At 39.8% G+C, this 24,821-nt stretch overlaps 2 protein-coding genes and 1 long non-coding RNA gene across 5 annotated transcripts in view; 1 reads left to right on the forward strand and 2 right to left on the reverse strand.

The window, feature by feature from the left end:
* Window positions 1-14,548, reverse strand: part of GLP1R (glucagon like peptide 1 receptor) — a 91,024-nt gene extending 76,476 nt beyond the window's left edge. The window contains exon 1 of one of the 2 annotated variants that reach the window (XM_080585611.1): window positions 14,396-14,548. Coding sequence is in view for 1 of the 2 variants with exons in the window: in XM_080585610.1 (XP_080441736.1) it covers window positions 13,146-13,217 (72 nt within the window). In the remaining variant the exon portion in view is untranslated. Of the gene's footprint in view, window positions 1-13,145; window positions 14,376-14,395 lie in introns of those variants that run through there. The other variant, XM_080585610.1, reaches the window with a different exon arrangement.
* Window positions 14,549-14,991: 443 nt separating this feature from the next.
* LOC308192256 lies at window positions 14,992-22,180 on the forward strand. Of its 2 annotated transcripts, none has more exons than XR_013948678.1 (3): window positions 14,992-15,124; window positions 15,734-15,838; window positions 21,133-22,180. It is a non-coding gene; the product is annotated as an uncharacterized lncRNA (long non-coding RNA). The 2 variants fall into 2 exon arrangements; XR_013948679.1 differs by lacking the exon at window positions 14,992-15,124 and adding an exon at window positions 15,250-15,331.
* Window positions 22,181-22,199: 19 nt separating this feature from the next.
* Window positions 22,200-24,821, reverse strand: part of DNAH8 (dynein axonemal heavy chain 8) — a 134,197-nt gene continuing 131,575 nt past the window's right edge. Inside the window, exons 91-92 of the mRNA XM_080585613.1 lie at window positions 22,986-23,107; window positions 22,200-22,511 (exon numbers count right to left, since the gene is read on the reverse strand). Of these exons, the coding sequence (XP_080441739.1) occupies window positions 22,224-22,511; window positions 22,986-23,107 (410 nt within the window). The 3' untranslated portion in view covers window positions 22,200-22,223. The remainder of the gene's footprint in view (window positions 22,512-22,985; window positions 23,108-24,821) is intronic.

Here is a 24,821-nt window from a genome sequence, read left to right on the forward strand (position 1 = left end):
AGCAGGATACAGACACTTTGAACAGTGTAATAAATCTGTTTATTTCCAGAGCTTGATTTTGCTCCAAATATTTCCAGCATGACAAAAATAAAGAAAGAGTAAAGAATAAGAACAGCTATAAATTAAACCACAAAAAACAAAAACAACAAAACAAAAAGAGGCCATTAAGTAGCATTAACATAAAGATCATTGCCTTTGATGTAATTTGTGGACAAGAGAAAGCATTTGGAATTCAGGATTTTTATGTAAGTTCTTTTCAGCACATGAACTGAAAGCCTAGTTTCTTTTGATTAGCTAGAACACAGGCATTCTCTCCCTCCTCTTCTCTGAAGTAATCATATTCATGAAACACTTGAAGGTATGAATTTTCTTTAAAGTTTATTTTAAGCATTATGCCAAGCAGCTCAGACAGATTGGCAAAGCCGAGATTAAAGACTACTCTAAGTCCTTCTACTGAAGATAAACTATTGAGTATTTTCAAAAACAACAGGGGAAAACACACTGTGAAGATTAAAGTCAGGCTGTTAAAACCAAGTTGCTGGACCTGAAAAGGGGAACCTGATGGGCTTCAGGCAAGGGGCAATACAAAGTATAGACATGAAGGGAACTAATTATTGAAAGCTTGGACAAGGAAAAATTTAACCTCATGAACTTTAAAGGATGTTTATATTAGATTTGTTCTCTCAATATGTCAGCATTTAAGCTCACTAAATAGTATGTGTAGCAACAACTGACAGCTTAGTTCATTGTTAAGTGCCCGGCTTTAAAGAGTATACTGTTTAACAGTACAAATAGTCTCATTGATCATGATGTCTACTGTGCAGCTGTAAACCCTCCTCCCCACACTCCCCAAATCAATTACACAGTAACTAAAAACCATTTTCGGAAAAACATAGCCCTTCAGCCCTGACTCTATTACAGAAAGGGCTCACTACTCTGATTTCTGTAGCCATTACAGATATTTCCAAGGCACCTATTGCATTAGTATCCAAGCACCCAGTCTTGTTGAATTAAGTGCACGCAGGAGGAAGCTAATTACCATCACCTCTTCTCCAAACCAGGTATTTGGAAAGGGTTGTTTTACTGCATGGTTTATGGTGCTGTGCAGGTATACATATGTGGCCATCCTATCTTGTTAAGTAGTGACAGTGACAACCATTCTTACTTTCTATAGAAAGTGCAAGACAACACTAACCCATCTTCCTGTTTTAACATTCCATATATGTAATGAGTTATCACCTAACTCAGTTTCCCTAAATGGAAGGGAGGACGCTATTAAAAGTTTGAAATTCACTATCTTGCACAGAAAAATCTAAAAAGAACAAACTGAACCCACTCAAGCACAAGCCTGAATGTTTCTTGTCGTCTATCAGCCACCAGATGTTCCATCAGACTTATGTAGTAGTCACAGAGATGCATCTAACAAATCGAGCCACCCGTGTTTCTTCTCTTACCTAACTATTCCAACCCTTATTCCTAGGGTAAAGCTTTTATCTGCAAGAGCAGGCACTGATTAAAACCATATAAAAAGAAAACTCAAAAAAGAGAACAGTTAGTGAGTGAGCCACAACTTTCAGTTTGGCTAAACCCCTTGCGATCAACAACCTCAGTCTTGAACAGCACATCTCCTTTGATTACCCAGAATAACCATGAGTACTACAGCAACAGCGTGTAGTTTGTTCCCCACCTTCTCCTCCTTTCTTTCCCACATACACAAGTAAGAGCCTTGCTCTCTGATAGGACCCCAATTACTGGAGTAGCTGAAGGCAGGTTCTTCCCAGCCATTCCTACCCAGAAACTTTTTTTTTTTGTCATTGTCAAAAACGGGAAACATTTTATGTTGAACAGGTCTGGAGAGTTTGCCCACAATACACACACAGAAAAATACATGAATATCATCTTCCTTCTTGGAAAAGGAAGATCCTAGAAGAGCACTGTAAAGATCCAAACAAGAAACCATTTTTTCCATTTTGAAAGCCTGTAACATTTTTGCAAAAAAAAAAAAAAAAACAAGTAGAAGTAGTTAAAGCTGCCCTAACTCTAGGGTTGATTTTTTTCTTTTTTTCCAGAAAACTAACAGTCCACAACTGTAACAATTTCCTCTAAAATTAATAAGTGGGGAAATAAATTAATCCATGTAATTGCCCATTTTGCCACTGATATACTATTTCATCTCTACTGTGATTACATAAAGTGCCTGGGTCTAATCAGCTGATTATAAATCAGTTGTCAGGAGATATATAGAGGTTTGCACCTCAAAAAATAAGTGTTGACTGATGAAATGCAGTATCTAAACTCAGTCTCATAATTAATTAATAAAAACGTAGGGTGATAAAGTGGGAAAGAACACAGGAATGATGACAAAGATGAAAGCTCCCCTGAAGTGTTAAATGATTTCCCATTACTCAGTTACTGTGAACAACAAGAAAGTAGAAAAATGGATTAGGAAATGAAGAAATCTTTGGCTGCTCGATGACCCATCCACATGGATGCTATCTAACTATACAAGCAAATACATAAAACTTTGTCACATTCCAGTACTGAGACACCAATATAGCTCAGACACCAAAACAAGTAAGAAATCAAGAAATACGGTTTCAAACTACAGTTTACTTTCTTGTGATTTACAACCATGTCTACCTTTGCAAGGCCATTAAGAGTTCAGATTATAAAGCTCACATTCTTTTACCCTTACATCTCATTAGTAATACAATCAGTTTTATTCTGGAGAGCTTTAATAGCCTCATTCATTACCACCAGGTGTCTTAATCCCCAAAGAGCAATGAACAAACTCAGAACATATTGAATTATTCTACAGACAGAAGATATCTTATGGAGGTTTATCCTTTAGCTAATGTTAGTTGGCCCTAGAAGTCTGTAGGGAATGAAGCTGTGTGAGACTGGATGGAATTTTTAAAAGAAGTATGTGTCAACTCTTAGCTAGATTCAACTAACAGCACAGGAGTACTGAGATGTAGACTTAAAGTGCATCTATTACAACACTAAATATATTAGATGCTAGTTTTCTGAAGTACTGTTTGAACAAGATGTTTCTGACCACCTTTATGCCCGAGTGTCTTCTGTACCATTTCTGTGATGCTTCACATTTCTGCCAGAGAAATTGTATGTAGGAAAAATTTGAGGCTTTTGAAAGAAGTACACTACAAATACAGCTTCATTTATTTGATGTACAGCTTATAACTATACGGTGCCATTGTAAATAGCATATAACTTCCTGTCAATTTTCCTTTTTCAAGAGAGCACTGTTTGCAGTGTCACTGAGTTTAAAAGGAATAGGATCTTCATTATTCTTAGAATGCTACATTTCAAATAATACCTGATGAATCCTTTATTAATGGTTTGTAAATGAAAAGGGCAATAAATTAGAGAACACTAGACATCTGACAATAGCAGAGACCAATGGCTATTTCAAATCATTCAGATTAAATGCTCCACCTTTAGTTTTAACATATCAAGGAAAAAAGCCTCATCCATTGTGTACAGCTAGCATTGTACAGCAGAATATATATATATTTTTTATTTTGGAGGAGTATGACTGAAGAAGGAAGATGAAGACTGACCTAACTGAGCATCGTTGATCCAGTTATATAAGCCTGTATCTATTATTTGTAACCCACACACAGCAGTACTAATAGCCACAGCACTTTTGCAGATTATGTGGAACTTGAAGGATTTTCAGGATCTGTATTTTTCCAAAACAACACTGGAGCCCCCCAGTTATATTGGAGTATATGAGGTAGGCTGTTACATTCCTAGATGCTGGTGTTCCTTTTAAGCCTTGCACTTCCTACTCACCTCGCCTGCTGAAACAGAGGGGAAAAATACACTGAAGCCCAGATTCTCCCTCTAAACAAAACATGCAGAATTTGGATTTTAGGTACAAAACTCCTCAAGACGTTGATCAGTCTGTAGATGAGTCACATCACAGCCAGCCATAAATGCAACAGGCTTCTGGACTTCCCAAACCAGACCTGTACCTTGCCCTGCCACCCCATCTCAGGTCCCGCATGGCTCACCGTGACAGACTCTGAACACCACAAAGATCAAATCAGGATGAGTAAATTCATTCATTTCATGAAGCAGTAACTTCAACAGAGCACTAACTTATAAACCAAGTCTTCTGAAAGTTTCCTGTTTTTCCGATCCAGATCAGCATGAAGTAAGGCACCTGACATTTTAGAGAGCTTGTAAATGCTTCTGTACATGTAACCCTTTTTGGTATGTCAAAATGTCTTACAACAACTCTTCAGCAGCTCCTTTACAGCACTCTAGAGAGGTCTGGAATCCCTGTATGTTAGGAAGTATATCTTACGATAGAAGCCCTTGGATACCAACCATGTCAGTCTCTCCCAGAAGGTCTGAAAAACAATAATTTTTATTACATATTCACACCACAACTTAGTAGTTGCATTAACCAGAACTTCTACCAGGCACCTGCAAAAGCAGGAAACTGGTCCAGAAGCCAAAGACAGCCAGTATAATTCTCCAACCCCTCCCAACTGATATGGCTTTAGAGATGAAATGTAGCCTAGAACGCAGTCTTTAGCAACATTCACCAAGGTTCCTGCTAACACACAACTCACCCCATGAAGTACCTTCCAGTATGCTGTGTGCACACTTCACTTCAAAGCTAGCAACTAGCTTAAGAACAGGGCCTCCCCATATAGTTGAGCACATATTTTGTCCTTTCTTCCCTGCATTAAGAACTATGGCATCTTGAAAAAGAAGAGATTCATCGATGAGATCTCTGCAGTTTCAGGGACATACCGTACCCTCTCACCTGCTATTCCACCTAATGTACTATACAGTAACAGCAAATTTCAAAGAAGGAAAGGGACATTCTACAATGCTATGGAAGTTGAGTTTTGGTATTTTTGAAAGGGGGGGGGTGCGGGGCTCAAGACCCGTTAAGGTAACAAGTTAATTCTCCAATTTATTTGCTCTAAGAGCTTCTTAGAGGACTGAATCACACATGCTGCAGTTACGAGAAGGCATCTAACTCAGCACCACCCGTTTATTCCCCCCAGACACACCATGCAGCCAAGCACTCCAAATAGACCCGTTTTCTGAGCACTGTTTTCAGATACCAGGAAAGACCTCTTGAGCTGAGGAAAGAGATGGTTAAATGCAAAAGTTGACTCAATCTGACCACATTAAAAGCAAACTCTTTGCAACCTACTTGTGAAAAGCTGAGCTGCCATGAAACAACTGGCATATAATTTGAAGAGAAAAACATTTTTCAGTTTTCGTAATGAAAAAGAACATAAGGTTGAATGCAGAATCCAGGAGAATGTGGTTGATACCACAAGCAATATATCTACAGAGCTGAAAGGGAGTAGAAACATTGGTAAGAATAAGGCAGGTGTTTCCTTTGGGAAAGAAATATGTAGAAGTTTGGTGTTAACATAATTCAAAAGGAAAGGAAGACTGATGCTACACATCCTGAGCCTGTTTTTAAGGGGTGCAATTCCCATACAAAACTCCTTCCAAAGGAGTACATCTCCCTTTATTATCACAGCTCAGCAGACAGAGTGGTAAAGCTTGTTGCAGTGTCAACTGCATTTCTGCAGCTTGCCTCAGCACACACTCAAAAGCAGCTGGACCACCTTACAAGCCAAAGAAACACCCATTATGAACAGAGCCAGAGCACTCATGAAGCACCTTTTCGGGTAACTTCCCTTGTTTCTGTCTGCATTTGACTTGCTCCTACATGTGGACAAGCCAGAGTCTAAACTGCTCATGCTACCACAAGAACTCTGCTGAGGACAATGAGGACTGTTGCCATAATCTTCTGCCAAATACCAGAGATGTACTTAATGCAAAAATCTCAGTGGCTGACATTCCTCCCATTTAGAAAAGTATATATGGGAGAACACTGTTTCCCCTCCAACTTTTCCCTCAGGCTCATCCCAAGTGTTTTGGTTTACCTAAAGCTAAGGCCTCCAGCATGGCTCAGTTTTTAGACTGATATGCTGAGCAGCACCAGAACTGCGTGTCAGGAGGAGACCAAAATGTTCTAGCCAGAACTGCAGCTCTTAATCAGAGCAGGATTTCAGAGTGTATCCACATGCAAACTTCATAGATTGTCCCATGCAGATACATCCATACACACATCTGCTTGTCCTGAAGACAATAGGTCTAAAAAAGTGGCAAGAACAGTATTTCCTGGAAATAATAATTACAATGAAGCAGTGCAGTTTTGCAGAGCAAGGAGGAGAAAAATCAATACAAATAATGGCAAGAGGTTTCAGTGAGTGAACAGACAATATGCCTTAAGTATAACAAAATTTGGATGACATACTAATTCATGTCCACTTGTCCTTTAAGAAAACAGGGTGCTGAAGAAGGCAGGAGACCAAAAGAGCCACAAGCCTCTCAACTGTGCTCAAGGAATTCATCTTCTAGCATTTGCAGAAGGTTCTTCTACACAGATCTTGAATCTTTATCTACTTCCAAGATGCAATCAGAAAGTAGGTTCACTTTCCCGAACCTCTCCCCTAGCACAGAAGAGAACATAGGAGCAGCAACAGAGCAAGGAAAAGGGCAGCAGCAAACAGCAGCTAGACCTATACATCACATATTACAAGAATGCAAGTTTTTAAGAGTCCTGAAGGCATTAAAGGAGGGGGGGCAATAAGCACTTAAGCGAGACAGGGCAAGAACAGAACAGGAGAATACAGATGAACTCAAAGAACAGAAAAGACGACTGAAGACAATACAAAAATATTGGAATTGGGAAAGCTACCATAAGACAATTAAGGAAAAAGATGGCAAGAGGGTGAACTAACAATAAAAAGCAATCAGTTGCAAGAAAAATAGCAGTCAATACCAGACAGCACTGGGATGGCAATCCATTAACAGTCAATTATAGTGAAACAGCAGTAAGATGTAGGCAGTACAATGGCCAGCTGAAGAAACTATTCTTTTCCACGTATGTAAACTACAATTTCCTCTACCCACTTGCCATTTTTAACTGTTCATTCAATTAAGGCATGTTCATTCTATACACAGCTGCAATATTTATGAGACTGTTAAAGTCACACTTGAGCTTGGGGTATGGGGTGTTCCTCACAAGCCTTTCATGTAAGAATTTGAGACTCTTACAATATTGCGTCTGCACATACAAAACTATAATGATCCATTCACTTGCATCCAAGCATGGGATTGGTTGTTTCTTTAAAATGGTAAGATCTTAAGTATTCTTAAGGGGACAGCGCTTGATGGATAGCCACTCTTGTTCTCTGTCATCAGTAGATCTGCCATGCTGGACCCCAGAAACACTTTACTGCAGGGCTTACTATATCCCTAAAACTAAGACTGCAAGGAGTTTTTGCATGGGTCCATGTTCGTTGCAGTTAGAACCATCTGCTTTCCTTCAGAAGCAGGAGAGGAGGACCTTCCACGTTTATGCTTAGAAAACACAGATGACACTGTTGCATTGCCTACAGATTCTCCCACTACCCATGAAGACTGACACTTTTCATAGGCTCCTTCATGTTCATACCAAAGGATCACTGGAATATAGCAGATCACAGGTCAGTGTGGTTACAATTTATAAAGCTCAATTTCCAGCTCTGAACGAAATGACAAAGAACAATATTCAGCCACCAGCTGCAAACCTATACGAACATACCATAATTTCAAATTTTCTGCATTCATATGTACCATTAACACCTGAATGGGCTACCTTCCATTTGGCAGGCTGGAGATCCTTAGACACTGTTTACCTATCCCTCTTCTGATAGAGGGCACTGGCTGAAAACATTAAGTTTTGTCTTTTCTTTAGTAGCTCGGTTAGGAAGATTTGCTTTAATTAAAGGAGCTCCTGCCCAATGCTTTAATTCAGCCTCACAAGAAAACTATGCTGTAGGACTTAAATAGAAGGTTTCTTATCTACCAACAACTTTTTCATAGCAAAGGCACGTCTGCTATTGTGTAAAGTTACCTTTGTTAAGATCCAAACTAATAAAACCAATGCACCTAGCCAAGGAAACTTGAGCAGCCTTGGCTAATAGTACATGCACTGGTTTACCACAGAATAAGAAATACAAAAGCCTTTAACAAAAGAAGCTGAACACTAAGATAATTTCCCTACAGCATTGCAGAAGGAAACAAGCAGTTTTCCAAAGGAGTGCTCCACGTTATAAGCTAGTGAAGGCCTTCTGATGTCAGAAGCAACAGCTCCTGCTGGTATGTCCTCTCAAGTAACTGGCAATCGATCAGCACGGCAAATTAAAGCTCCATTTAGTGTGACAGGCCTACAGAAACAGACTGTAATGTAATACCTTGGAAAAATACGCTTGACAACCAGCAGGCAACCATTTATGCTTTGTATACCAGGTCCACTTTCACTGAATTTCATTGCATCTAGAGAGCTACAACTTTTGGAGGGCAAAAGCTTTAGTTTTTATTCAAGGCTCTGCTTCTGTCACTTTCAGAGTACATTTTTTTTCCTCACAAGACAGCTACACATGCTTCACTGCTGATATAGCCATAACACACACCCTACCATGCCCAGCTGTAATCTGCTTACACTTCACTTCAAATACTTTTGACCAAACTGCTGCCCAGTTTGGGAGTTGGGTGAAGAGTGCAGTAATAGCATTCGAAAGGCAGGGAAAGTTGGAAGATTTGACAACTCTTTCACTAAGTTTAACTTGCTTAGACCAGACATCAGAGCTTTAAAATCAATGCAAAAGGCCAATTCATTGTCTTGCTGTGTTAAAAACACAGTCCTTTTCTTTTGATATCTGATATCCTAAGCTCCTTAAACCTGAAATGTCTACACATACACACACAGGTACATTTGCAATATTATAACAAGCAATTAAATATATTCTTTTTAGCTCATATACTCATATTTGCTGCATTAGGGCATCTGATTTTATTGCACATGCTATTACTAGCTTTATAGAATTTAAAGAAAATTAGAATTGTTTCTGAAAAATACATTTTCTGAATACATAACAGGTGTTTTAGTCAGCCTTCATTTGGGACACTGATTTCATCTACTATTAAGCAATCTGAAGTTTTATACCATATTAATACAGGCATGAATTTATGTGGACTGCAAGTATTAAGTTTTTGAAAAACCTGGCCACGTTCCCAGGAAAGGAGCCCATTACCTAGAAGCTGGCAAAGTGTCCTCTGATAACAGCTATAGCAAGGTGGCACAGTGTCAGACCTTGTCCGATCATCCTTTTTCAATTACATTCTATACCACCGCCAGTATGTGCTGCTAATAACAGACAGAGCATTAATAAGCTGAGACTTGTCTAGAACATTTTGATTTTGAAAGTGCAGGCAACAAAGAAAACCAGTACTATGTGAGCTCTGAGGAGCAGGAGAACAAAACCCTCAGAACTTCCAGTCAGTGTAAGCAGAGAGGGGAATTTGCTCAGAAGACGACCCTACTGAGGCCATACCTCAAGTACTGTGTTCAGCTTTGGGCCCCTCAGTACAACAAGGGCATCAAGGCCCAGGGGCGTGTCCAGAGAAGGGCTACGAAGCTGGTGAAGGGCCTGGGACACAAGTCCTGTGAGGAGCAGCTGAGGGAACTGGGGTTGTTTAGTCTGGAGAAGAGAATGCTCAGGAGAGACCTTATTGCTCTCTGCAACTATCTGAAAGGAAGGTGTGGGGAGCTGGGGGTCGGCCTCTTCTCACAGAGAACTAGTGATAGGACTAGGGGGAATGGCCTCAAGATGTGCCAGGGGAGGCTGAGGTTGGAAATTAGCAGACACTTCTCAGAAAGAGTAGTTAGGCATTGGAACGGGTTGTCTAGAGAGGTGGTGGAGTCACCGTCCCTGGGGGTGTTCAAGGAAAGGTTGGACATGGTGCTTAGGGACATGGTTTAGTGGGCGACATTGGTGGTAGGGGGATGGTTGGACCAGATGATCTTGGAGGGCTTTTCCAACCTTAATGATTCTATGATTCTAAGTCAAGATGCAGTTCGATGTGCATGCTTCCACGCTTGCTTCCATGCTTGGAGCCACTAGCCTCCAGAGCACTTTTCCATTTCTCAGCCAAGTTCTATAGTCATTTTCCCCACCATAATGACTTCTAAGGAACACAGGTCTGGAGGACAGCAGTAACTGGAAGCCTTAGTTCAGTTCTTTCAGCATCAGGACATGCAGAAGACAAGTCAAAAACAGTCACAACCCTGCAAGCCTGTGCTGGGACATTCAATCAGACACACACCTCTCTGCTGTCCAGGCCAGAGTCTAGCAGACAAAGACATTTGAAACCACCCCCTAAGCTGCATTTTCCATTTGTGGTTCAACAAGACTCAAAGCTAGCACTCTGAGACCACTACAGGACCCTAGATATCTGTCGAGAAAGTGGGGGCTGCAGAACTAGAAGCAGCTGTGACAGCCTTCCAACGGGGGAGCAAGTAGCAGGAACATACAAGACCCTAATGCCTGCAGCCTAGGGAGTCATGCTGACTGTCAGAGAACAGATTAGCAACTGTATCTGAAGAAGCCTAAATAATCCAATAGTAATTGAGTGCCAACAACACGCACATACACAAACATCCATACACTCGAATTAACAGAAGTGCTGATATTGATGTGAATACTTGTCTATTTCCAAGCAAAAGCACTTCAGAACTAAGAGCTGAGGACAGCAAAAGATCTGCAACCTTTCCACTGGATTCAATTGTTTGTACTTCCACCCAGGAGCTGTGTTAATCACATTTTAGCCTGAGGAACAAAAGCGCCAGGGGTAGTTTGAAGAACAGAAAGCCGATTAAGAGCTGGGGAACAGCTCCTGCTTGCTCTTCACTGGTATTTAAATGACTTTCTTCAAGACTATCTTATCAAAGCTTTGAACATAAGCTCTACATAGAAAACTGGGGTCTGAAGTCTAAACCCAGGATACAACCAGATGGCAGAGAACCAGCGAGCAGCTGCGTGTCAGCTCCGTCAGCAGCAGGACATCACTGCTCAAGGCCAAGCAGGAAAAGGACACAGGCTTGTCATGAGTAATCAGATTCTGCAATGCAGCCATGTGCTACCAGCTCTTGGTCATTTTACCACCCTCAATGCAGCAAAAACGATCTAAACACTTAAGCAATTGCCAGTCATCCTGTGTTTAAGATGGTGTCAAGTTTGCAGCACAAACTCAAACTCCAGACTTTTTTCTTACTTCCACATACATCTTCACCTTCCTCTTCTGCCTTTCCTGTCTTGTTCTCAATCCCCTTTCTCACTCGTTTGAGGGACTGAGGAGATGGGGAAGTTCAAAGTAAAACAGTAGTCACAGCACCAGTAAAACATTTTCTCCCCCAACGCCCTATCATATTATCCTACCTTCCCCTCACATCTGTCATGCCTCTTTAAACAAGAAAAGCCAAGATTTTGCAGCCAAGAGTATTTCAACTGAAATTTACTGCTTAAGCAGTAGCAGATTATCACCTAGATTTTACCTTTAGCACCATTCTGAACTGAACCTGAAAAGACTCCTGACAGCAAAAGTCCCATGCTTCTGCACGCTTAACATCGAACGGAGTACTTTGTACATTTTGCCAGCACACAACAGACACAATCACTGCTCAAGACAAGTTGTCAGATAAGACCCTCTAGTGTCAGAAGAGGCTAAAAAGCACACAACACATTGTGACACTGAAGTCAGAGGGAAATCAGTGTTGAGATCAGAGAAACTTCTTCCGTCTCACCTTCCCCTACTCCTACATCCAGCCAAAGGAGACCCCTTTGCTAGGAAGAGTACTTCACCTTGTTTCTCGGCCTCTGGCAGCCCGATCCCAAGTGTACCCAGCCTTACGCTGACTTCCCATCTCTACCTGGCAGCACACCTCCGTGGTGCTAATCCCTGCCTCACCCCAAACACATCCATGAACCGCAGCCACGCACAGCCTGGAAGTTCAGACACTTCTAGCACTCCTACGCACTGCAAGCAAATGCTACGGATCTCCATCACTAACATAACCACAGGATAACTCAGGGTGGAAGGGACTCCTGGAAGTCATCCGGTTCAGCCAATGCCAAGCCAACTTTGATGTAAGCTCAGGCTGCTCAGTGCCTTATCAAGCAGCAAACACTCCCAAGGACAGAGGTTCCCCAGCCTCTCTGGGTCCCTGTGCCAGTGTTCAACCACTTTCAGGGTGAAGAGGTTTTCCTGACCGGAGTTTTTCCAGGTGCAACTTGTGCCTGCTGCTCCTCTAACAAGGCCCTGATGTCAAAAAGAAGGAAGACGTAAGACAACCAGAAAACCCAGAAGCCAATAGCCGCAACAACCCCCCTGACTAGCTGGGAACTAAATGGATTGTTCTGAGTAGTGTTCTGTAAGTCAGTAACCTCATAAACTTTCAGCAACTGGAAGAAAAGCAGCTGCACTTCTAGCAGGCTCAGTCAGCTTCACCATCCCTCCCTTCTACAGCCCACAGCCAGCCTCTCTCTCCCTCCCCATCCCCACAGAAGTGGGATTACCCTTCTTCACCCGTCACTCTCTTCCCCATCACCTCCCACTGCTCTTCCCAAACCACCCGCTGTGTCCCCATCCCCAGGCCATGCATACACAGTGCAGCCTCTCCCCGAGCCAGACACCGCTTCAGGCTCCTCTGGGTCCAGCAGCCCCACGTCACCCACAATACCCGCAGAAGAGGGAAGCCCCAACAGCCTCAGTCGCTTCTGCCAGAGGAAGCATTCAAGCAATCTGACAGGCATTTCACAGAGACAAGGCTGACTCGAGATCTAGGAAAATTCAAGCCACGGGCTCAGCGCCAGGGACGGGTGTTCTCACCCACTCCCACTCAGGCCGTGTCCCAGGCTGCTGCTGTCCTCCCTCCCTATCTCAGCCTGCCCTAAAACCCACCTCACCGCCCTGAGCTGTGTCCACTCACCCACCCCAGCACATCCCCAAGGCTGCGGGGGAGCAGAGTTACCTTGAGGACCGTACCACAGCCCTGCCAGTGCCTCCGCCGGGAGCTGGCTGTCAACAGGGACCCCTCCCGGGATCCTCAACGCGGATCCCCCACGCCCCACAGAGGGACAAGGCACGGGGAGGCAACAGCACCCGCTCCCCACCCGCAGCCCCGGGATGTCCCGCTGCCAGCATCGCCGCGAAGCCGGGACACCCGCACGAGAGGGGACCCGGGGGGCACTCACCCGCCTCACGGGGGCAGCTCTGGCCGCCGCCAGCAGGAGGAGGAGGAGAAAGAAGAGGGTGGCGGGGGGCATGGCCGGGGCCGGCCCCCATGCGCGGGGCACGGCGGAGCGAGGGGCCCGCTCCCGGCGGGGCTCCGGCGGCCGCTTTTGTAGCCGCGGCGGAGGCGGAGCCGGGCCGGGGCCGGCCCAGGTGCGGCCCGGAGGGGAGCGAAAGGAGGAGAAGGGAGAGCGGGGAAGCGCCTCTGGAGGTCCCGGCACCTCTGCTCTTCTGCCTGGGGCGGGTTGGGAAAGATTGCCCCCGTCCAGGCGGTTTTCTAAGTTTTATTAGTTGTTAGGAGCAGTGAGTGCAGTCAGCCGTTGATAACGTGAATTTTCAGAGCTGGATCTTAGATCAGGTGTAGGTTTCTGAGCTAAAGTCTTCACGAAAGAAGAAAGCATTCAAGACCTGACAGGTCTGGAAGGAAATCTCAGCATTGAACTGAGAGCAGGGGAAAAGATTTCAGATTGGTCTGTTAGATACAATTAGAATGTAAAGGAGCTAAATATTAATGACGTGCGGTAATTTCAAACGCATCACAGGCTGATGCTTTGGGAATGTGACTAGCCAGAGCATCAGTGTCATGGGTCATGAAATTCCTTAGCATGAGAATAGCCAGGACAGCAGTTACACCTCAACAGCTAACTCCAGGCAGCATTTACTGAAGTGACTTGGTTGACCGAAGCCAAAAAGGGTATTTCCTTCAACTTTTCTTTTTTGAGAGAAAAAAAAGATTGGAAAAACTACTCCCAAAGAAGAAAGAAAGAATATGTAATTTGGGTTGTTAAAAGAGATGACCCTCAAACACCTCAAGTCAGTTGAAATCCCTGAATGTCTGCTTCAGGTGATGCTTTTTATGTTGTTCGAGATTAATTTTTCACTGTCCCAGTAAGAGATGCTCCATTACCATAAAAGTAACATTTCTGTCACAGACGTTGCTGAGGACTTAGAAAACAGCGAGGAGTAAAAAAATAAATATAATATAAACAATAAATAATTGTAAAATCCTGTTCAAGCACAGCCATGTGGCCTAGACCAATGAAGAAGCTGATTTTATGGAAATCAGTGATCCCTTTGCTTCAAGCCCATATCTAATGTTTGCCTTAAAGGTATGCGTATCCATTTGTGCTAAGATAAGTTACACATAACTACAAGAACATATAAGTTACATGTAACTACAAGAAATTTCTGCAAAAACCTGCATTTCAGTTACCTGTAATTATCACATGTCCTGGAAGGAAGCAAACAGAGAGAATATCTATTATGCCAGACTACTGAGAAGCATGACTAGGAAAACCAAGCATTTGCTATAGTTTTATGTGGTCTTACTTCCCTGAAAGGCTGAGAGAAGACTCTAGTCCAAGCCTGGTTACACCTCACAGGAATATTTGACTTGCAGCCCGACACCTGACTCCATTTGGAAGTGCCTATGGGCTAGCGTGAGGACCAAATATGTTACAGGTGCTTTCAGTAAACCAACAAAACCACCAGGCAACTGAGCAAAATACCCTCCAGTTTCATTCAGGCCAGGCAACAGAAAACCTTAATACAGGGAAAGAAACCTCCTCCACCTAGATAGCACCACCAGCCTTATCAGGGTGCACCTGCTTCACATGCATGTCTCCACTACTTTCCATTCCTGATTCTGCAGCAGACTTATTAATTAAGTTTCCCAGTTAGGACTTCTGCTCCCAAAATGACTCCCAGCACCTGTGCTTAGTAGGTGGCCAGCTGCTTCCACAGGAACTTAATGAGTTCATATCTCTGTTTAAGAGCCTCTTCAGCCTATGAGGGTGAGGTGCATCCCTTTAGAAACAGAGGTATTACTTTAGGCTAATCCTACTTTCCAGAAATAATCAGATCTAATTTTCTAGATGTGATGAATTTTACACTGGTATTATCTATGTGAATGTTTCTGGAGGATCTCGATTTATTTTTAATTGTAGGTATATTCAAATAAATATTTTTATTAATTTGTTTATTTTGTTGTCTCCTTGATTGACTTGACTCAAAAGGATTATCTGTAAACAATAAACAGGTATGTTTTTATTATGCCCATTTGGAAGCTATTATGTCATTTCAGAAGACTGAAAATGACCTGTTGACTTAGATCATTGTGATAAAAGGCCACTTTCCTAGAGATAGGAAGGTATTTGTTATACAAATTCAAATATTTCTGGGGGGAAATAATGACAAATATTGTTTCTAAAATCTGTATCTGTTGAATTTTTTGTTGTGTTTATTGGTGGTTTTATCAATATTGAAACCCAATTTAATCTTTTATGGGTATTAACAGTAGAGAAGGGCAATTTGAAAATAGAGAGCAAAGTGAAGCATTCAAATGATACGATCTAACTTTAAAAGAACCTGAGATCCTTTCAGTTTGAAAAATACAGCATAATGTGTTGAGAAAGCTTTGAGCTGCTCTCTTAAAAAAGAGACTTCTCGTGTGTGTGTAGCTGAACGACTGCAGATGATGTTTGAAGTGTAGGAGTTCTATAACTTCTCTTTCCTTCCTTCTAGCTTACATATGTATATTTGATATTTTAAGGTAAGAGGTTGCTGAGACTTGCAGAACTAAGTGTTTGACCTAAACTCAGGATTTATAAGAAGAGTAGAGGAAGCTGCTGCCCTTGCTGCCCTGTACGATAGCTCTGTAAGTGTTGCCTATGTGCCTGAAAAGCTGTTGGCTGTTTAATCTTGTGGTTTATAACTGTAGTGTGTAGCAGCAGTTAGCATATTTTTTTCTTTTTTTATGCTAAGAGGAACTGTCAGTGCAGGTCTTTGCAAGCTCAGTAAAAGCTAAGACTTCTGAGGTGAAGATCAGTACCTATGAAGCTATTCAAAGAAATGTCTCAAACTTGAAATAGGTGTTTAAGAAATGAAGCAGAAAAATTCTAGTATTGAATCATTGAATATGGATGTGTTTGGATACCTGCTTAACTGAAATAAAACTCAGCTAAGCCAAATCCTTCTTTATGCCTCCCCGAGGCGGGGAAAAAAAAAGTAACTGAACAGTATTATGCAAATGTGTATTACAAACAAATAACCTATACTCGTGATTACAAGCATGTAGGTATTTAGAAGAGGTCATCTTGTCTTGAAGCTATATGCATTTCAATATCTTTGGAGAAACTAAATTATCTGAATTGTGTCTTGAAACCTTGACATTGAGAAGTGGTAAACTTAAGCATTTCAGTAACATTCAAAATGATTTTAAAGTATGCTATATCAGAACATGCCTACAGCAAATAGCTATATAGCAGATTAATGTACAAAACTTTTGAGAGTGTAGTGCATTAGAAAGTACGATAATTTCTTTTGGTTACTGGCTATAGTATACATTTATGCATTAAATGTAATTATTTTTAGTTTTATTCTTGTAAGTACTAATTGTTCTGTTACTTCAGATTCCTGCTCACATGTAGGAGAATGGGATCGGGACATGAAATGTCTCATATTAGCTACGCAGCAGGGGTTGAAATGTCCTGGTTTCCTATAATGTGAAGTACAGTACTGGAGATGTAGACTCCAAATGAATTAATAGAAGTTGCTGGTAGTTTGTAGTTCCAGTCTTAAAGGCCTGGTTGGATGTAAATAGATAAAAGGAACAAGTACTGCTTGACCAAAAGAGATCCATTTTTCAGCTGTCATATAGTATATGTTGTTCTTTTTTGGCTATATATATGTTTTTGATGACAGCAGAGAAACGAATACAAAGATTTATCTTTATTTATTACTAAAGTTGTGTAAACTACATAATGAATGGAAGTAGCTGTATCTACTTCTGTGGTCTAGCTGCTGTGTGGAATTTATTTTATGTCACCGCTATAGGGAGGGAATGATACAGGTCAAGGCTTAATTTCAATACAAAGTATACATTCTCTATCTTATTAAAGAAGAAATTGCTTCAAGTCCTTTCCATAAAATGTTGTCAAAGGACTCATGTGGCCCTGTGCTGTGGAATCTGTGAATCAGTCCTAGGCATTCCTACATCTAGACATCTTAGAAGCACAAAGATATAAAAGCTGTTTGCAGTTGTACAATAGGAAATAACCTCTTTTATTACTGTATGAATTTCTTACCACAATCCCTGACTCCTCCTAATTAAGATTTCCTAGTTTAAGATCTCATTTTCAAGAATGTTTTGTTAAGAACTGTATTTTGGCCTATAGAAGGCTGCTAGGGTGAACAAAATGAAAATATGCTAGCACAAGGGAAAGGATGGTAAGAAATATTCTGTACTGCTTTCAGTTTCTCTCCTTGTTTTTTCACAGGAAGCTATGAATCACAGAACAAGGGAGGAAAGAGGAAAGTCAAATTATTATTTAGTATTTCCATCAATGTTACTCCAATAGTCTTCTCTCTCCCTTTGCTATAGAGTAGTAGCTTTTTCTGTGAGGTAATTATTTAGAAGTTAATCCTTTCAATATCTTCTCACCAAGGGAAACTGATATGGAAAAGGAGACCTGCCTTGTATATCTTGATATGTCTTGTGCAATGATCATAATACTGGTCTTTGCCAGAGGTAGAGAGGACTTCTGTCTACTCTGCTGCTAGATGCTGAGCAGACAGGACCCAGACTTCCACAGGAAAAAGCTTTCCAAATGCTGAGACAAGCATTTTCTCCATCCTAATCTTTACTATATAAAGAATTGTGATGTTTCAATTTTCAGCGTTTCCTTCTGGATTTGATCTTGATAGTGGAATCTTGCTAAATTTAAGTGTTTTTTTTTTTTACCGACTTTGTAAGAGTTAATCTCTGCATGTTTCTTTGTGAGCTCTGAAAGCAGTATTAATCACAATTTAAAAAAAAGTCTTTTCTATATATAACTAGCTTTGTCTCAGGAACACCCTGCTTGTGTGGTGCAGACACATGTACCACTTCTGACAGTGCTTGCTTTAGTCCGTGTGATGTCTATGCTAGGAATAAAACATCAGAGGCTTCTGAAGAAATTGGATCTGGAGACTTGTCATAACTGTGCAATTACATTCCAATATTTAAAAAGCAGCAGAAACATCAATATTCTTAAAACTGCAACTTGCACATTCTATACATTTTTTTTTTACTACTTGACTCAAAGAATTACAGTTAAATACTGCTGCTAAATGTTCTTCCAGACCACCCAAAAATAATGAACTCAATATTAAGAATAGATATAGTCAGCAAATGAGATTACTGAACAGTACAGGAAAACAACAGTTTTTTTCCATAAAATATTTCACTTTAGAAGTGAATATTCTGAATATTTGTTAAACAAATTTTAGTTATAACTAACCAGAATCTCAAGGCAGAAATGGAAGAAGAATGTTTCTCTGTAAAAAATAAATCTTTTAAACAAAAGCTTAACTGAAATGTTATATTTTTGGAACAAGCTTGTACCAGTCAGTGGTTTTGTGAGATTTAACAACCTGAGATGAAAACATCTCCCCTCCCCTTGCAAACTATATTCCGTAGCTTTCATTAATCCTATCTGATTCTATCCATTGCTATATAAAAGCTCACCATACAGCCATGCTCCAGACTTCTTGTGAATCATCATTGAAGAATGCTCACTCGTGTGCAAGGTGATCATCTTGACATACCTAGCAGATCAAAGAACCCCCATTAATGTTTCCACTGCAAGGCAGTAGGAGCGTGTGCCTTACGTTGTCTCACTTGCTTAAACTTGCCTCTGAAAACTGGAGGAAATGGATAGGAAAATCTTCCTGGGAGACAGTTCCAGTGATCAAGGAAGGAATCTGATAGACTATGGATGCATGCTTTAAAGTAATTCTGGACTAATTCTGCTACACATTCTCAAACACATTCATGAGTTAAGCCCTTGCTTTCAGAGAGTTGTTGTTTAGATTATCTGTTAAGTATTCGTGTTTTGCTGATATGGCATTCTTGTCTTCGTCAATGCAATCACTGGTATACTGTCTCACAACTTGAATAGGACTATCCTGAATACCAATTGTCCATTTTTAAAAAAAAAAAAAAAAAGGCAACTTGTTCAGTAACTAGAGAAAAAACATGTCCAGGTTAATTTATGAAATTGAATGCTTGTTATCTTTTCTGGATGTATAGAACATTCCTGGGAGTGAAGGGTCTTCTACTGAGGCCTTGAGTTCTTATAGATTGTCAACTGGGAGAAATGACTTGTGATGAATGAGTAAGGCTTAGGAGAGAGAGAATCAAATAATTGTACCTTGTTAGCCATTTGAAGAGCTGGCTGTCACCAAATAAAGTGTAAGTATTTACTCTCCCACATATGAGAACAGAAATATCTCTTGCATATTCTTAAAGCATTCAGAGATTAAAAAGGGAGTCTTCTAAATGACAGTAGACTGTTACTATTGCAAAACATTATTTCCACAAACTAGCTGAAAAGCTATATGTAAATAAACATTGATTGTAAAGAATGTTTTGCTGGGAGTAAACTGGAAGTATGGAACTAATGGATGTTATTGACGGAATAGAACATGATTAAACAAAGCCCCAGACAATCTCACAGAAGATGGGCAAGGGTGAATGGACTCTGACAAACAGAAGAAGCAGATGCTGTCAAGAATCTGATGTAATATATGAAACAGAGATCAACAAACTTTTGGGTAGACCTGTGCGGTATCAAGAGTTGGACTTGATGATCCTTAAGGGTCCCTTCCAACTCAGGATATTCTATGATTCTATGATTCTATGAATATATTATTCATCTCTATTCTTGATATTATACAGGTTGGAGAATGAAACCCTTTTCAGTGTAAGTTACAAAACGTAAAACATTATTAGCTTACATGTTCCCTGATATTTTCCCATGTAGAGTGTTATAAATGAGGCAATGCACACCTTCCACCTTTGGCAATGTTCACATGGTTGCACATAGTGTCCCTACTGTAATGAAGCTGAAAGGGCAGACCAGGAAATAAACTTTAGAAATGAATAAATTAAGTTGTGCTTTTTCTTTTTGATGTGAACTAAGATATTTTGTACTCCAAACAAGAATTTTTCTTTCCCCCCCAACACCCAGTCCATTGCCATTTAAGACATATTTGCAAATATTAATAAATGAGCTGGTGTAAAGAGGCTGTTACCAAGAGTTTGGGGTAGAATGCTGTACTGGGATGGAAATAACTTTTTTCACAGTAGCTTGTATGGTGCTGTGGTTTTGATTGTGACTAGAATGGTATTGATAACATACCAGTGTTTTGGCTGTTGCTGAATCCTGCTTGAGTTGCATTGAGGTTTTCTTTATTCTGCTGTGTCCTTGCAGTGAGTAGGCTGGGGGTGTGCAAAAGGGTTGGTCGGGAAAAAGATGGGACAAATCAACCAAAGGGATATGCCATAGCCATGTTAAGGTCAACACTGAAAGCTCAGGGAAAGGAGAAGGAACAGGGATATTTGTGGTTATGGTATCTGTCTTCCCAAGTAACAGAATGTGTGCTGAGGCCTTGTTTTCCAGGAAGTGGATGAACATCTGCCTGATGATGGGAAGCAGTAAACAAATTCCTTATTTTGCTTTGATTGTGTAGAAGATATACTTCACTTATTAAACTGTCATTATTTCAACCCACGAGGTCTTTTTTTTTTTCTTCTGCTCTTTCAGTTCTTTCAACCATCCTGGTGGGGCGGGAGGATTTAGTGAACAACTGGGTGGGTATTAGCTGTGGGTAAGGTTCAACTCACCACAAGTACTAGCTCTTATTTTATTTTATTTTTTGTTATGATTTGAATCTCTTGTAGTTGCATAGTCTTGTTATTATTATAGTTTATTCTCTGTACAGATGTAGTTTAATGTTACAACTTGTAACTCTTTCTATCTCTGTATTTGTGACCTAACACTTTATCTCGTTGTTATATTTGGATCTAGAGTCCACAGATGGGAGAGGGAGAAGAAGCTTTTTAAATGCATTTGGAGATCTTCATTTTTACTATTCTGATAATCATTTTGTATCTGTGTATTGTAATAGCCTATATCCCACTACCTTTCTGCAAGAGGATGTCCTTTCAACAGAAAGCAATCAAATTCCAGCTCAAGAAAGAGCCTTTTACCATCCCACCAGATGCCCAAGGCCTTCAACAAGTAACAGTAGCTGCACTTTTTCACAGCAGATACTTTTGATCACTCCTCAACTGGAAAAGGAAGAACATATCTCTGTGAGGGGATGTTAGTGAAAAAACTGTTGCCAAATACATGTATCTGAAGGAGCAACAAATTTGATACAGATTATTAAAGAGAGTGTAGACAGTTTATCTTATTTACAATTATGTGCACAGAATTATCTTAATACTAATAATGTATGGAAAATTCATGTATATTCATCAGGTTTATCAGGAAACGTTGTGATAGCCACTCTAAGGATTTCAAGCCTATGTTTAAGAGCTAAGATGAAATGCAGGAAAATAGTTGTATATAAATTGTTTCACTATTATAATTACAAAAGCATCCAAATTAAATAGTTGGTACTGTTCTACTTCTGTAGCTATATTCCCACACTGCTAAATGGAACAGATCTTCCTGGCTTGTGTGAGATACTGCAGAGATGAACATTCTTGGTGTAGTTTTGCATAATCTATATAGTTTAATGAAAACAAGTGAACTCTGAAAAATCCCAAACAAAAAACATGAGTCAAAGAAAATCATCTATGTGCCATGCTCAATCCAGAAATACTTAAGGACTTGTATCTGGGAGAAGCTAAATTTTATTACGCCTTATACTGTCTTCTGTTGTCGTTATATTTTCTTGAAATGCAAGCTAAAAACTGTATATAAGAAGATGCAAAGAAGCTAAGATTTTGTCTATTGAAGTTTAACAATGTCTTATTTTACATTGTGTATTATTTAAGCCAGTATTTTTTTAAGTAATATAATGGAAACATCAAAGATTACAATCAGTTAACTTACTTATTTTAGAACTATCAAAGGGGAAAAAAAATCCATAAGCCAATGCTGAAAGTTTTAATATAATGACTAATGGCCATGAAATAAAAAAGCAGAATTACACATATAACTGGCTACATATGCTGTATGTTTTGTTTCTGTTATGGTATGAAAAACAGTTTACTTGATGTCACATAGGAGAGCCACTCCCCTCAATATCCAGTGGTCTGGAGATACTACTGTTCTCAAATAGATCACTGTAATGTAGTTCAGATCTGTCCTGCTGGGCTTCTTGTAAACAGGGCAAACATAAAGCTTGGGATCCTTAGGACCAGTTGTATTAATTGCAAATACATGTACCACAGGCAGCTGGGCAAAAAGAACCTTTGGTGTAGACTCAATGAGTTTACTATTTCTTCTGTCCCAGCCTGCTCCTTCCAAGTATAGCCCATAAATGTATACTCCTTCCTGTAGGGAGAGTAAGCAGATATGTCACACAAAAGAAAACATCTGCTTTGTAAAATCGTTAATTGGCTTAAGCCATTAAAATTAATATAACTTCTACAATAAAGTATCTGGTGTTGGATCTTTCCAACCTGTAAAATTATATCTATCTTTTTCAGAAGGTAATGCTACTCTGTGACTATAAAACTTGTTTAATAAAGCCTATACAGTATGTAATTTGATGTAAAGTTTATTATATATTCAGTAAATCCATGCATCTTCTTCCATAGATGAAGATTAGAAATGCTTCTTAAAATAATTTTATAAATGCAAAATACAAATCAAAATTTCTATAATTATTTATCTTCTAAGCTGAGTAAAAAAAAAAAAAAAAGAGCTGAAGACAATAGTGACTTTTTCCTCTAGCAATCCCAAATGACCGAATGACAAATTAAATACTGAAATGAATACTAAAATATCTTTGCATGTCATACATACAGAAGGAGGTGCTGTGATTTCTTCTTTGTTTTGCTTTAGCACTTCATTATGTATAGTAACTGTATCTAAAGCCCAGCTTTTATGTGCTCGAGTTGCTTCTTGTCTCATTGCTGTCAGGAATCCTTGAAAAATTAAGCCACAGATTTAGTATATACTCCCATGACAAAAAAATAAAAATCTTGCTCATTATCTGCACGGTTCTGCACTCAATGTTACTAGGCAGATATTCAGAGTTCTCATGAAACCATGCGCCTTGACTAATGATAGCAAACTTTGCTTTGCCACTTTCTTATTCCTATTTTGGCCCCATAGAAGGCATTGCACTGAGAAATATTTTTTTAAATGACACATCAAATATATTTTTTGTTAACTGAACAATTAAGTGGCTTAAAAGTTTTCTCAGGATACTGGCTTATATATTATTACAGAATCAACTACGGGATACATAGTAGATCTGTGCTTCAAGAAAGAAGCTGAAGTAAGGTATTAATTATGTGAGGTGTTATTTATGCAAAAGCAACTTAGGAAAAAGTTTTTTTTTATGGAAGAAGTAGGAAGATAATTTTAAGTGATGCAAAATTTCAGTGATGGAAAACAGAAGGTGTGTCCGAAGTGATAATAAAAATGACTATGCTTAGGGAATCTAAACAAGGCAGGGCTTATAAAGGAGTTTTTTTTGTTTGTTTGTTTGTTTTTAAGTGAAGAAAAGGGAGTCTTAGGCAGAAATGAAGGTAGATGACATAAGCAGTAAAGTGATTTTCAATGTATTATTTTGAATAGACTTTACAGAGTTTTGTGATGAAAAAGGTTTGAGAGGTGAAGGACTGAACAGTATAAGCACAAGATGACATAAATGGGCAGCAAGGAACTTTGGGTGTCGAGGTACTTGTTACAAGTGTCTCAGAAGATGACAATGCAGCCACAGAAACAAACAAACAAACAAAAAAACAGCTGCTATTTTATGCTGCTGGAGGAAGTAGCACTAGGAGTTATCAGAGACTGAGGGAAAGGGAAAAATGTTAACAACAGAGAACTGCATACTTGAGAGTGGTTGCTATGAAGACTTAAAGATGAAATGTCATCAGTTCCTCCTTGATTGTGCATAAAGGAAAGGAAGACTAGCGTTTTGTGGGCTGATGAGCATATACATAGGGGAGAAACCACCGAATGACATACTGACAAACCAGGAGGGAAATCATGAAAGGACAGGGTCATGCAGTGGAAGATAGCATTTCCAGATGTAAGAGGTGGTTTAACATCCCAATTAGGAGAAAGTCAAATAGCAGCTGTGTCACAACTGATATTCATGTGTTGTAAACATCATTAATGTGGCATGTGAAATGAACACGTATTCATTTCTTCAACTGCTATATATTCTTATACAAATAAAACAGTTTGATCTAGGCTTCTAAATTTCACTAAAATGAATAATACCTTCACTAATATATGAAAAATGATCATTTATAAGCCTGTTCAAGTGCCATGTTTATTAAATGGAATATTGCATCACTAGAAACATCCGCTCTCTCTTAATAATTATAATTTATAGAAGACAAAAACTGATACTTGCTAAAACATCACAACAGATTTTAAATACAATTATTAGTGATACTTCATAATACTATATATAGAGATTTTTCCAATAAACTGATAAAATATACTTCTCAGGTTTTAACATTTTAATGTATTTGCCAATTCCATGGTAGATTTAGATCTTGATTCACCAGTGCAATCAGTCTAGATTTACCTGCAATGGCAGCACAAGGTAGTCCAATTGCTGAATTGCCTCACACTAGTCAATTTGTAAACTTTACTTTGTGATTTGATTTACTCAGA

This window comes from Anser brachyrhynchus (assembly GCF_964034855.1).
Source record: "Anser brachyrhynchus genome assembly, chromosome: 3".
NCBI lineage: Eukaryota > Metazoa > Chordata > Aves > Anseriformes > Anatidae > Anser > Anser brachyrhynchus.